This window comes from Nuphar pumila, chromosome 13 (genome assembly GCF_984573655.1).
Source record: "Nuphar pumila chromosome 13, dmNupPumi1.hap1.1, whole genome shotgun sequence".
NCBI lineage: Eukaryota > Viridiplantae > Streptophyta > Magnoliopsida > Nymphaeales > Nymphaeaceae > Nuphar > Nuphar pumila.
The window spans coordinates 98,057,172-98,072,599 of record NC_143261.1 but is presented as its reverse complement, the minus strand read 5'-3'; the positions used below and the strand labels follow the sequence as shown (position 1 = coordinate 98,072,599).

The following is a 15,428-nucleotide window of genomic DNA, read 5'->3' as shown; positions in this document are numbered from 1 at the left end:
TTGCATAAAATTATATATATTTGAGAATATATATAATCTTTAGCTTGCATGTTAGCTGTATTTTTAAAAGTTGTGTATCTTTTAGAGATAGAATGAATGCATATGAGTTAGCTACCATGCATAAATGATTTCATGTATTTTTGAGCTTCAATATGATATGCATGATTAGAGAAATATTGTATTTTAAACAAAAATATATACACTGAGCCTGAAAACATAAAATTACATGTATAAAAATAGAACTGAGTATTTGAATAATTTTTTTAAGTTCTTTCTTTCGGTTATGTTTATTGTGAGATTCGTGTTATCTTAGTATGATGGACTTAACTCCATAAACCTTGAAAGAGGCGACATATGAAAATGACTACCTGATAGCCATTAGAGCGAAAGCCACCATAAGCGTGAGCCACCATAAGCGTGAGCCACCAACGATTTATTGATGTAGAGACACTATCTTCTGCATGATTAGATATTTGTGAATATCAGAACCCTAAGAATATTCTGAGAAATTTACTTGAGATAAAAAATAAATGAACTTGATGTAGTTCACGTGGAAAAATGAGAGTTGCATAAAATATCTTAGGAGTTATTTTCACACAGTGAGTGAGACTCTAGGCAGATCAGGATGTAGTATTAACCACAAACCTTAGGGGCAAGTATAGATCATCAGTCTGACTCTTCGACTAGCTATTGATGGGTCCTCTTTCACTACAATGCCTAGTGATTCTAGTCGGAATCACTCAGATTGGTTCATAGTCTGACAAACACCGTAGAATTAAGGTATTTTACAAGGGTTGTTGTGCTCATGGTAAGGTATTACTGATATAGTCAATCTAGTATAGTAGTTAGCATTGAGTGAATGATAACTTGTGAGTTTGAGAAAGTTAATGAAAAAATTTAAAAGAAACAAACTTGTATATTCTTTAATAAAAACTAAACTAAGAATAGGGGCGTAGAGCTCACCACAGTTGTAAGTCAAAGTCTTAAATTGTTTATAATTATTTTTTACTGAGTTTTAAACTTACTCCCTTAATAATTACAACTGTAGGTTCAAAAAGATCTATCTGAGTTAGGTCGACGTACCTCTTTCCGTCAACAGGTGTTCACACACGGTCAAAAAGTCATGCAAAGACTCTTACTTTACTGTCTTTATTTATTGAACCTTGTATAAATGTGTGCTTTTAAGTTTGATGGTGTAACTGATATGACCATGATTATGAGATTACGATGTTTTAATAAAAAAATAATTTATGTCATGTTTTCTCTGTGTTTACTTTGATATTTTTCTCTCAAAAATAATACCCACAAAGCCAGACTCCAAAAGTCCCGGATCGAGGTGTTATAGATGCACCATTTTCTTTTAAGCAGGTCAAATTCCGCTCGAATTAGGAATTAGCGAACCTGGCATAATCTGATTTTGCCCCTAATTGAATTCAAAGTTGAGTGGGAAAATGTAACAAATCGGAAGCCAGACACTAATTTGTTACATCTTATATGTGCACAATTTTGAATTATCCTTCAGTTTCCGATTCAAAATTTGGATTTGAATGTAAAACAGTATACCAAATCCTAATCTGATTATTAATATATATCACTATGGCTTGATCCGGTTTCATTAGACCCATTTATGAAACAGGTCTAAAAACTGGGATCCGAGACCAACCCAATTTTATTGGGGCTCAGGTTCAAGTTTGGGAATGACTAAAATTATGAACCAATATGGCTCATCAGGTTTGAACATAAGGTCAGGTATAAACAGATTATGTTTTCATTAGTCCCGTTTTCAATCAGGTCTAAAAGTTAAACCCAAACCCAAACTGCTCAAAATGGGTTCGGGTTTGGTTCTTTGAATGAACTGTCGGGTACTAAACGAGCCTGTCCATATTCATTCAGGTACAAATGGGTTCAAATTCATACAGGAGAAGGTTCAGATTAAGCATAATTTGGCAAGTCTAGACAGCTAAAACTTAAAAATCTTGATGCTTAGATATAAAAATAGGTTGCAGATCAGTTCCAACTGGGATCAGTCAGAATTGAATCAGGTAAAAATCGACTTAAAGCATGAGACGATTTTTTTTTCAAATGGGCCAAGCATGAACGAGTTTGGGGCTTAAAGTTTTGGGTGAACTCTAAAATGGTTTGGGTCTTACATGGGTTCGGCTAGAAGACATTATAGGTCCAATTGGTTCATGTACATACAGCACTAAACCAATTGGCTTTGGGTCTAATAACAAATCGAGCACAAATGGGTCCAAGTTCATAATTTCTTTACCAAGTACCAACTTGTTTTTAAATGGACCTAGAATTTAGACCCAACCCAGAGACCATTGGGTCTATCAAAATGGGGTCACTCTCATCAGTTGGGAACATCAGGTTGGGCCAAGTATACCTGATTCGGTTTCACCAAAAGATATCTTTATTTTTTGGGCAATACACCCCTAGATATCATATGTTGCACTAAGATTCAGATTCAGTTAGATATCTGAGCCAAGTAAAGATCCATTGACATCATATTGTTACGGCTCTCAACTCATTCAGGTTGGCACCTATGAGAGTTTTAACAAAATGACTTGACACAAATATCACACAAGCTGCATTATCTCCATAAGGTACAAAGTTCATTAGTGTGAGAACAAGCTTTTAGCACACAAATCCATCAGAACAAGCGAAGCACATTTGAGTTCATGCTACACGCCAATAACAACAATCAGGTGAACTTGTATAAAGATGACAGCCTAATGTCATCAGATATTCTCAAGGTACCTGAATAATGGCATGGAGAAAAGACTACGAAAGAAGGAAGCAGATTTCTTTTAAGGGCCCTTGGCATTACAGCAACAATGTGCAAAATCAAACCCTGTAACTTGGATGGAGCTAATCACAGACAAACTTGTAAAGTAAGGGTAGAAAACAAGTTCTGAGCAATGAAAACAAGCAGTGCATCAAAGTCTTCAAGTTTGTCATGCACAATGCCACTTAAATCTCGTTGCCCCTGATACCATTTCACATCTCCATCTAGAAAGATAGAGAATGAAAAGAGAACAAAAGAAGAGCAAATTCAGTGGCAAACCCAGAGCAGTCACTGTTTACCAGCTGGCTGTACTGCTTGATGGTTTTCCTGTTGGTAAATCAGAGGCCTCCTGAAGAGCATGATGTGTGGTTCAGGTCGATGGATTGCATAGTGCACCCATCCACGTGACTGCTGCACTCCAATTGCCCTCCATTCGTTCTACAAGAATGCCACATTCAACAAATTGATCCATGCAATTGAGGCTTTTGTAAATTTCATCAAAACAAAAGACTTTACCTCTGAGAGAAGCTTGTTCTTGGGAAGTAATTTGGCAACTTCTGGAGGAAGAACAACATGCCTGCAAAAATAATGCTGAATTGTTAGGAAAAGCAAGTAACATGAATTGGATCTGCAAAGCAGAACAAGGAAAAGAAGCAAGACCTGTACTCATAAGTGTCATCAAAGTATTTCTCAGAGTACTGAATCTGGCCCATCCTGTCCTTGTTCTGTTCCTGCTGATAAAGCTTGTAAATATTACTACCACAATGGATCTTGGAAATAAACTATTGTATTCCACAATGTATGGCTTCACATACAGCAAACTATACCAGATACCTGGCATAGGCCCTTTAACACCCAAGAGGTTATTATTTTTGAGTCAAAGAATGGTAAGCTACAATTAAAGTTGCCAAATGCAACTTAGTTTTTAGCCGTCCAAGAGATCAGATTTTATCATGCTTCCTAACTCAAGTTGGATGTTCTGAAAGTAGTCCTTAAAAGCTCTACTTTTTAATTCATTGATTTGCAAATCTCACAGATAAGGTTCTCCATCCCTACACTAAAACATAAAAATTCAGATACACAAATGATGCATGCGAATATACCCTGTTATTTTTTGGGGGGGATGTGTGTGTGTGTGTGTGTGTGTGTGGGGGGGGGGGGGGGGGGGGAGGAGGGATAATCCAAGGGAAACACCCCCCAGTTCACCAACCGCATGTTGGCTGGCCTCCGGTTGGTAAAACCCTTGAGGTCCCCCGCTGCCCACCGGGCAGTACACCCAGCTTCGACCTTGCGGCAAAGGATGCCACCCATGGGTTTCAAACTTGTGATGTCTTGACAACTTGGTGGCATTCACAAGTCGCTCCTACCAAATGAGTGAAGCCCTTGTGGGCAAGGATACCCTGTTAATTATGCCTAACTGAATTCTAAATAGCATAAGCATTGAAACAGCCTTGAATCTCGAACATATGCCTTCATTATATGGTCAACCAGAAAAACAAGAGTTTCAAATTTTCCCATTGTCAATGGCAGAAGATGATGGTAGCTGAGGCACATCGAACATTTTCTCTTGGTACTATGTTGTGCTGTTAAGCTGATGCCAGAAAAAGGTTGCAAAGGGTAAAAGGAAAGGAACTTGGAAACATCTATATTTCAAAAATTGAATGTGCTGGTTTGAGTTTTTGGTGCACCATCAGTATCCTGCTAATGAACTAGAAGCCACATCCAAGAATATAAGAACTTCTCATAGGAATGAAGTAGAAAATATTGTAAAACATGGTGTGTCATCTATAGCAAGCATACCATTCTCTATTGAATTAAATCCATATTCACTAACTAGGACAATTATTAAAAAAATTAATATGTAATAGTATATGGATCATATTTGAGGCTAGGATAAGTTGATCGTTGGAACAATCTTTCAGGTAGATAATTATAGTATTGCAGTTCATTCAGGGAAATAGAGGCATAAATAAGTCAATAAAATAAACAGACATCAAATGCAATTAACATATAATACATCTTAAACAAAAAATAAAATGCATTTTACCATGAATAGCCGGCTGACAGCTCTCCAACAGAAAAAGGGACCGCCACGATAGCTAACATTCCATTACACTAGAATCAAGCAATTAAACAACCACACAACAAGGACGTACAACTAGACAATTGAATACCTTTCCATAAGTGAACCCGTAGAAAGATTTAGTATTAGAAATACTCTGGACAACTCTTGCACTGCACTCTGACTGAAACTGAAGATACTGACCATATTTCCAACACTTTAAATTTCTCTGTATAAGACCACCTCGAATCTCAGTTTAGGATCCTACCATGGAGTTAAACACTATTCGCAGCAGGGTAGTCTCTGCTCAACATCAGGTGCATCTTTTTGGGGTAGGCATCTGCTCATCAATGCAAGACGAAGATTCTTCAAATGACCAATAGTTAACAACCAATATCCTTTAATTGGGAAAACCTTCACTTGATCAATTAAGCTCATAAACCATCAAGAGATGCTTCGTGCGCGTACATTGGGCCACCACATTGTAGCTGATAGGGCAGGCCTAGCAGTTGCCCAAGAGAAACAAGCTCTTGCAGATCCAGTGGAAGTTCTTTATCTACATGTAAAATGTAGTCGTAGGATCACAAAACAAACGGAATGTGCGATTTGCAAGCCCGCTGCCACACACACGCACACACACTAGATTTGAACAAGGTCTGAAGTATTCATTCCCTCTACTAAACCGCCTAAATATGCACTGGGATGAAGTTTTCGTCAATCTTCTTTTCACTTACCCACCAATTCAACCAGAGACCCCCCAAACAAAATCGGTACGCCGCAAATTACAGACGAGCAAGATAGAAACACGACCAATGGCAGTTGTATAGCGCATACCCGCAAGAGATTTCGATGCAAGCACAACCACAAATGCATAAAACAGCAAGAAAAACAGAAATAAGATCGCCATGATTCATGAAGAATCGGAATTAAGCATCCACCAACAAAAACGACGGTGCAAAATAGCTAAATCCGGTCGTAAATCTCACCCGATCGACGATTGCCAAGTACCCATCGATCAAACCAACAAAAAAATGCAAAAAAGAAGTCAAAATGAGAAAAATTAACTCCTTAAAATTATAATCCAAAATAGAACCATCATCGAGCAATAGATTTTCTATATGAACGCAACGCAGAGATTAGGGTTTCTAGCAGAAAGTACTGAAATAAGAGAGTTAGTTTGACATACCGAGAGGAATTTAGCGCCACACAGGAGAGAGAGAGAGAGAGAGAGAGAGAGAGAGCAGAAAATGAGAAAGTGGAAGCAAGGAAGACGAACGACGAAAGTGCCTATGCACTTTTTATCAATGTGACGGGAATGCCAGCTAATCAAATGGATTGAGTTTTGTTGGATATCCAATCCGAGTTCGCGCTGTTCATTTTTGGATGCGAACCTCATGTAAGATCAGAATGTGTATTTGGATCAGATTCGGGTTTCACATAATCAACTTGTTTTGATATTTGGATCAGATTCGGGTTTGTGCTTTTGTGCAGGTAAAATGCTTGCTTTTAAGAATTTGTTGATATTTTGAAATGGCCAATATAATATCAATATATATATAGTCACTAAATTAAATATGAGAACTAGGGCGTGAACTGAGATTTTTATGATTTTTTTGTTTTTTTCTCTTAAATCTAAGATGTGATCTACATGCTTGGTTGTATAAGAAAAAGATCTTGAATCACCCGATTATGATGCATAAAGAGAATTTTTAAGGGTTTAAAATAAACTACTCACAATCTTCATAAATGTTCAAGCATTCAAAAATTATATATTTTCATAGAAAATACATGATCCAACAGTTGATTCCTATGGTTGGATTTACAAAAAAAATGTTGGGAATGCCCATATTTCTAGTTCTCATATTCCAGTTACTTATATGTATATTCATAACCTATTCTGAAAATAGGTTATTATATTTCTGGCCATTATTGCTTTGGTACTTTTGAAGACATTTCTGGCCTCTTTCTGGATCTACAAATTCTCACAACCCCATGGCCCTTTTTCTTGATTTAATATATCTTGTTTGGTTTTATTTTTGCTTAATTTCAATCTCAAGCAATTGTTATAATTCCCTTCTTTTTTCATTTTTTTTAAATTTTCTTTCCAGACCTATATTTTAGTCTTTTAGGTTTATGCATCTTTTAAAGCTACTACTATTGTCTCCCCTTGTTTTTTACAATAAGGGGATATGGCCCTTTTTTATGACCGTGAATATTTGCCAAAAACCTTAAAAATTAGGGCATCAATATGTATTGAACCCTAACTCAATCATCCAAGGGGGAAAGAGGACTTGAGAGAAAAGAAAAACTTTTTTTTCAAAAAATAGAGGTTGCATTGTGCCCTCTTAATTTTATAATTTCTTTGTTTTCATTGGACAAGTATGCCCCTCATTAGGGGTTACAACAATATTACATGAAAAGGGTAAAAGAGTAAAAGAGATTTACAACTTAAAACACAAAACAGCACATGTGGATTTACAACTTAAAATATAACATACCATGTGAATCTTGATCCAAGATTCATTCCACAAGTCTTAACACCCTCCCTCAAGTTGAACATGGTTTTGATCCATATTCAACTTTCTTTTCATAAACCAAAACCTCTCGTTAGTGAGTCCTTTTGTAAAGAGATATATTATTTGATCATTGGTACTAATGTACCTAGCTTTTAACTCGAGTTCCTCTATTCTTTGTCTAATGAAATGTTGATCGATATTAAAGTGTTTTACCCTTCAATGCTGAATATGATTTTGTGCAATTTTGATTGTACTATGGTTGTCACAATAGAGAATTGACATGGGAGACACTCTCCAAAGCTCACTCAATAGATGTTGTATCCATATGGCCTCTGTTGTAGTTGCTGTCATGGACTGATATTTAGTATTTGTACTACACCGTACAGTTCTTTGCTTTTTATTGCTTCATGAAATTAAATTTTTCCTGAGAAAAATACTTTTATTAGCAATGTCTTTCTTATATACTAATCCATCTCCAACAGTTGCTTTCAGGTATCTCAATATTCTCTTCACAACTTCCATGTGTCCTACTTGAAGAATATGCATGAATTGAGATACTTGGCTTACAACATACGTAATATCAAGTCATGTAAACATTAGGTATTGTAACATGTATATAATGCTCCTATATTTTATGGGGTCTTTGTATGGAAGTTCACCTTCATCCATGCTTAGTTTATGATTTAGAATGCTAGAAGTACCAAAAGGTTTATAGTTTTTTATATCTCATCTCTCAAGAACATCAAGAATATATTTGTGATCTATATAAGAGTAATAGAGTCAGCTCCTTTGTCTACCTCTACTCCTAAGAAGAACTTCAATGCTCCCAAGTCTTTCATATGAAATTTCCTTCCCAAGAGATCTAGAGTAATATGATTTTTTGAACTTCTAGTTATAATAATGTCATCTACATATGAGGATGACGGTGATACATTCTCTGTCTTTAAATAAAAAGAGAGAATGATCAAGGGTTGATCACTTGAGTCCACACTTTTGGACCTCAATTGAAAAACGTTTGAATTGTGGCCTTGATGCTTGTTTTAGCCCATATGTTAATATTTTTAATTTGCAAACATATTCTTGGCTATCTTTTTCACAATACCCTTGAGGTTGTTCCATATACACTTCTTCTTTCAAATCCCAATATAATAATGCATTTTTAAACATCTAATTGATTTAAAACTCATCTGTGTTGCCAAGGCAAAAAATAACACTATTATGATACTTCCCATTTTGACAACCCAACTAAATGTTTCATCATAGCCTAGCCCATATTTCTGTGTGAGGCATTTTGCAACCAATATTGTCTTGAATCTTTCTATGTTGTCATCTTGTTTAAATTTGACATTGTATACCCATTTTTATCCCACTATATTTTTGTCCCTTGGTCTTTTCACAATATCCCTTGTTCGACATTCATGTAGTGCCTTGATCTTCTCATTCACTACATCCACCCATCTTTGGTTTGACTCAACTTTTAAAAATGTTCTCGGCTCAGAATATTTCTTTATTTATGCCAAGAACAGTTGATGATCAAGATAGAACTTATCATAACTTATCCATCTATCAATGGAATGTCTCACACGCGTTGATCTATGCAACATGAGTTGTTTAAGGTCTTTGTGATCTTTTTTACACTACCCTTGAGGTTGTTCCATATACACTTCTTCTTTCAAATCCCAATGTAAGAATGCAATTTTAAACATCTAATTGTTAAAACTCATCCGTGTTGCCAGGGCAAAAAATAACACTATTCTGATACTTCCCATTTTGACAATTGGACTAAATGTTTCATCATAGCCTAGCCCATACTCTTGTGCGAGGCCTTTTGCAACCAATATTGCCTTGAATCTTTCTATGTTGTCATCTTGTTTAAATTTGACTTTGTATACTCATTTTGATCCCACTATATTCTTGCCCCTTGGTCTTTTCACAATATCTCATGTTTGGCATTCATGTAATGCCTTGATCTCCTCATTCACTACATCCACCCATCTTTGGTTTGACTCAACTTCTAAAAATGTTCTTGACTTAGAATATTTCTTTATTTATGCCAAGAACAGTTGATGATCAAGATAGAAGTTATCATAACTTATCCATCTATCAATGGAATGCCTAACACACGTTGATCTATGCAACATGAGTTGTTTAAGGTCCTTGTGATTCTCTGATGTGGGGTCAAAAATAAATTTTAAGGATCCTGAATGATTAGAAGAGGAGAGTGTTGTACATCTTCGAACATAAACCTGCTAAAACCTGAAACCATGATGAGTATCATGTGGCACTTTATGAGATTTTGTCATTTCAGCTTGATTAGACCATGCTATTTCATGCCATGTATGCATAGAAGCATTGTCTATGACTGAAGGCACTTCTGAGGAAATAAGTTGATCACTCAACCAATGTAAATAAGTTTCTGTCTCTGTTGTTGTACTATGTTGTTTAATTGTCTCAAAGAATTTCTGAAATGAGTGCTCATCGAAAACAACATTTTTTGGAGTATGAATGCACTTGTTTTTAACATCAAAGTACCTATATCCATCATAATCATCAACATATCCTACAAGTTTGCAGACTAGTGTCTTGTCTGCAAACATATTTTGCATATCTTTATTAATATGAACATAACATATATACCCATATGCCTTCAAAACATCATATTTTAGGTGATATCCATTTACGATAAAATATGAGAATTTGTTGTCAAAAATATCCATGAGAAGCCAATTAATGATATATATAGCAGAGTGAAAAGCTTTTGTTCATAAATAGAAAGGAAGATGTCTTGCATGCATCATAGACAAAGCGCTCTCAATAATGTAAAGATGCTTTCTCTCGGCAATGCCATTTTGTTAGAACGTTTGAGGACAAGATAATCTATGTTTAATTCTATTTTCTTGTAAGAAATAAGAATTTTCTTTTGACATATACTCACTACCCCCATCACTTTTGGACTTAACTATTGAGGACAAAAGTGAGTTTAAACTATTGAAACAACTTTTTTTAATAGAGTATTTTTGAGATATATTTTCAGTAAAAATGCTTGTGCAAACCGTGCACCAAATCATAAAAACTGGTTCACACTAGTGGTGAAGTCCGAGTCAAACTCAAAGAACGAGATAAGTACTTTTGTACCCCACATAGAACTATTTTTATTGTCTTAAAAAGAAAAATTAATTAACTAAATAAAAGAATGTGTGCTGCCCTTTGCGGAGGACTTACAAAGAATAATTAATGATTTTATTATAGACCCAATAAATTAAATAAAGAAAATAAAATAAATCCTAAGCTAAAAATAAAAAAAAGGTCTTCAGTGCTTTGAGCTTTTAGTCTCTTTTTATCTTCACTGCTTCCCTTCAGTGTTTCTTCATCATTGATTTTTAGTCTTTTTGTGGAAGGGCTTCCTGAGGGGCTTGAAGGGACACTCGGAAGGGCCTTTTGAGGGCTCACCGCATGTCTGAACGCTTCCCTGCAAGAATAAAAAGATAAAACACAAGACAAAACACAAAAACTCACACAAATTCAATGTTAGTTTCAGTCAAAAATTACAAAAATATGAAATAAACTATCATGAAATACTCATAACATGTAACTAACAACTACACTAAAAGACAAAATAGTAAAACTAACTATGAACAAACAAGAACTAATTCATGAGACTAACTACTAAAAAACAAATTAACAAAATAACCTAACTAACTAATAAGAGTGAATTTATGAAACAGACTAAGTTAATCAATCAACAACAAAAAAACGTGAATACGATTTATACCTAGTTAAACTAATGTATTATTCTAAGCAAATAAAATGTGAATGCAAATTAACTACTACCAATTACTTAAACTAATGCTAACCGACTTATAATTTTAAAATAAAATTAATCAATTAACTAACACTCACATGAATGGTCAGTAAACTATTCAAGTTAAAAACAACAGACACTACCCTAAGTTGTGAAATAATCCTATTAATTCTAATCTAAGATGCAGTACTGCACTATAAAACAATCTAAGAGGATAACATGATTAACTTACTAAAACTAACTAAAACATTCTTGCTGCCATGTCAAAATTCAATTAACATCAATCACATAATGACATGCATTATGTTATTCATAGAAAACATTTCAGCACATACAACACAAACAATCTTTTGAACAACATCAACCCCCACTCGCTCTGATCTCTTGAAAAAAAATATAATCTTTATGACTCAGATCAGTGATTGTAAAACTTAGTAACAACAGGAAGGTTTTTTCTTGTCTACCAAATACACGGCTCTACGTGATTTCAAGAATCACACAAGACGGCAATGCTACTCAGTGATTCACGGTAGATCTTCTTGTATGCACTGGTTTGCAGAATCACGTCATACCAGTTGACGTGGTCATTGAACTATTTGCAACGTGATCGAAATTCGATCACTCAATTTTTGTTAATTGAATAAGCAATCCGATCTGTCAACAACGATATATCTGATCATCTATCCACGCATGTCCAATGGCAGCAAAAATAAATAAAAATCTAAGATAGCCTACGCTATGCAATAATAACAAAATATGTGATGCTTAAAACAAACTTTATACTATCCTAAATGTAGCAATGTTGTAGAAAATATCCTACCTTGTATGCAATGATGATGATGAAGAAATAAATTAACTATGATGCATGCAATGATCCTAAATACTACGAAGAAGGGGGAGAAGAAGCAAACCGTGTGATTTACCTTCGATGAAAGGGTTGAGAAAAAGAAGATGGTTTCTCCATTGCAATCGAATGAACTTCATTCTCTCTCTAACGATGGGGGCAAAAACCAACGATGATGAGGTTTAGAAGCAAAGACGAGAAAGAAGAAAAAAAAAAAGAAAGAAGGAAGAAAACCGGCTTGAGAAGAGAAAGGAAAAAAAATAAGAGGAAGGAGAGGTAGAGAGGAGAGAGAAGGGGGGGCTACAGATTCCAAGAGAGAAAAAAACATCCCTCTCTTCTCAAACCTAACTATTTATAATCTTTAATTAGGTTTTTAGAAATTCTTTTAAAAAAGAATCCATAAATTTTTCAATATTTCAAAAGACCTTTTTTTCTAAAAATATTTTCTAAAAACTTTAGTTTACCCAAAATACTCTAGAGAGGCTCAATTTGCTCGAATTACACTTTGATGAAAAACTATGAAAACCTTAGCAAACAAGCATCTTTAAGCATTTATCGCACATGATCATATATGAAAATATATGAAATTATGCATGATCAACTATGATATAAAATTTTTGGAATAACCCAAAGACTTCAGATTTATTTTTCATAAAATAAATCCAAGCGAATCGAGAATAATCATAAGTGAAAGAAATATAATATCGACTCTCGGATAAAAAAGGTATTGGAACATGACCCTAAACATCAGAATAAATAATCTCAAAGGGTTTGAAAGCTTTGTTATTCTAAGAAATAAAAGATAATACGTGACTCTTGCAGACTTGACAACTTGGACATAAGGTCGATTCTACATTTAGTTTGGATATCAAGCCTTTAAACTCTAAATGACGAAAAAAAATTTGATTACAATGACCAAGTCTAAGATGCAACAAATTTGGATTATTACAACTCAAAACATTATGATCACTATGAAGCAAACTCTAACTCTGAAAGACTAGATGATGACTCTTTATGTGGAGCTTCTTGGTTCCCTCGAATAGCAGTCAACAGATCCTCATTGATATATATCCTCCCACGTCACTCACCATCAGCGAACATCTTCTTCATGTGAAGATCATTAACAAAAACATAAGAGGGTGTAAATACAACATAGAAGTTCATGTCATCAACAAGTTGAGTGACAAAAATAATATTTTCTTGTTATTAGGAACACATAGAACATTATTCAAATTTAATGTCTTAAAATTAAACAAGGGAACATAAACAGTTCTAGTGTGAGATATTGGGTGACGATCACCATCACCACTAATGATTAGACCTTGCCTAGAATATGTAATCAAAGTAGAAAACTTACTTGTATCACCTAAATGGCTATCTCTTAGTCCACATTACCACGTGTCATCTTCAGATTTTTTGAAATTAAAATTTGATAATGCAGCAATCAATAATTTCTTTTCGTCTGATCCCTTAGCTGAGTTGGATGGATTATTCGAATAATTGAAATTCTTGGAATCTGAATTATATCTAGGGTCATTTTTAAACTAGTAGTTTGCCTTGATGTGTCCCTTCTTTTTATAAATGAAACAGATGGGCACATTCTAATTTTCATCCTTAAAAGATTGAGCATTAGAGGGAAGAGAGAGAATGTATTTCCCTCATCTACTTCTACCATAGGTGCCACTGTTCTTCTCATGATAATTTTTTGTAATCATTACATGCAAATTTTCTCCAAAACTATCTTCAATACACTTGGTTAGACCCTTCATGCTCATCTCATACTGAAGCAGTTTTAGCCTGAGTGCATCAAAAGTAAGACGCTTGGGCTGACATATAAGAGTAGTGGTTAGAACATGAAACTCGACACCTAATCCATTCAGAGTCTAAAATACTTTATCTTTATTGGACACTTCATGCCTAATCATAATGAGATGTTTTTTAATATTCTTCATCTTATTGAAGTACTCCATTACACTTAGAGCCCCTTTCTTCAGATTCTAGAACTCTCTCTTCAAAAAACAATACTCTTGTCTCGAAAATCTGAGAGTATATGAGTGCAAGCTAGTTCCACAACTGATTGTCTCTAAAATTATCTAGAACACCAATCAATACCTCTTGTGATAGGGTGAAGGTAATGTATGCTACCAAGGCTTGGTTGTGTTGCATCCAAGACACAGTCAAGATTCTCGATTATAGAAGAAGAAGTTATCACCCTTTTGTCATCTTTTTATTCATGGATAATGAGTTTGCGAGAGATAGGAACCAATCCATCTAGATGTCCTCCAAGATCTTGACTCTAAATAAAATGTATAATTTATATTTTTCAAATCAGATAATTGGAATTAGAAAGCTTTTCATACACTAATTGAGGAAAAAAGTTGGATGATAAGGTTGGATTTATGTTAGGATCCATATACTAAATGTTAATCTTAATGCAAAGAGAGAGATATCAAAATAAGAGGAAGATCCATAAAAAAAGGAAAAGAATGCTTTGATTTCTCAAGATCAATGATTTTTTTAGGAATAATGAAAAACAACTCTACAATATAAACCTTTTTTTTAGACTGAGAACGTTTAGTCGATCTAATGGAACGTGTCAGGTCTGGGATTTGATCTCAATATCATGTTTTTTCAGAAATAAAATAACCTCAAATTTGTTTGTGTCAATTAAAGCATGTTTCCCAAGGTGGGATGTGTCCAACAAGAATCCAAAGGTAAAGAACAAAGGTAGGCCATGTGTTTCTGTAGTAAATATGGATTTTATTGTAGATAAAAAATTATTTTCAGAAATCATGAAGGTGAGATATTGGGTTTTTAAAAACTAGAGAAATGAATCATAAAACAAGGAATATACATAAATAGAGGAAAGAAAGAGATGTAGATCTGATTTAAAAAACAAGAAATACCTTTAAATTGGAGGGAAAGATCTTGAAGGACACTCGTAGTTGAATCAATCCCTTAACCCATTCTGATACCATGTAAAAATTAGGGCATCAATATATATTAAACCTTAACTCAATCATCCAAGAGAGAAATATGACTTGAGAGAGAAGGAAACCTTTCTTCAAAAGAATAAAGGTTGTGCACATAGAAAGTTGTGTCTTCTTGATTTTATAACTCTTTTCTTTACATTGGATAAGTACACCCCTCATTATAGGTTACAATAATATTACAACAAAAGAGTAAAATTGTCGAGGAGTTTTACAACTTAAAATAAAAAACAGAATATGTGGATTTACAACTTAAAACATAACATAATGTGTGATAATAATCCAAAATCTATTACACATGTCGTAAAAAAACTAGGTCACTTAATAGACCCACCCTCATGTGAGGTAAACCCCGAGTGGGGTCATCGACACCCAAGCCCTTACAGAGCCTACCAACTAAAGGCACCTTCAAAATCAGTGGAG

At 34.6% G+C, this 15,428-nt stretch overlaps 1 protein-coding gene across 2 annotated transcripts; it reads right to left on the bottom strand.

The window, feature by feature from the left end:
- Window positions 1-2,585: 2,585 nt before the first annotated feature.
- On the bottom strand, window positions 2,586-6,104 carry LOC149819379 (cyclin-dependent kinases regulatory subunit 2-like). Of its 2 annotated transcripts, none has more exons than XM_089985246.1 (6): window positions 6,040-6,104; window positions 4,966-5,575; window positions 4,839-4,890; window positions 3,452-3,522; window positions 3,308-3,368; window positions 2,586-3,229 (listed from the first exon to the last, which is right to left on the bottom strand). In XM_089985246.1, the coding sequence occupies exons 2-6, from the start codon at window positions 5,058-5,060 to the stop codon at window positions 3,080-3,082; spliced, it is 429 nt and encodes a 142-aa protein (XP_089841372.1). In that variant the 5' UTR covers window positions 5,061-5,575; window positions 6,040-6,104; the 3' UTR covers window positions 2,586-3,079. The 2 variants fall into 2 exon arrangements, with proteins under 2 accessions (XP_089841372.1, XP_089841373.1); XM_089985247.1 differs by having other exon boundaries at window positions 3,452-3,516.
- Window positions 6,105-15,428: the final 9,324 nt, after the last annotated feature.

Coding starts and splice junctions, on each gene's coding strand:
- LOC149819379 (XM_089985246.1), bottom strand. CDS start 5,060: ATGGTCAGTATCTTCAGTTTCAGTCAGAGTGCAGTGCAAGAGTTGTCC. Junction 4,891..4,965: donor ACGGGTTCACTTATGGAAAG/GTATTCAATTGT, acceptor ATGGAATGTTAG/CTATCGTGGCGGTCCCTTTT. Junction 3,369..3,451: donor GATGACACTTATGAGTACAG/GTCTTGCTTCTT, acceptor TTATTTTTGCAG/GCATGTTGTTCTTCCTCCAG.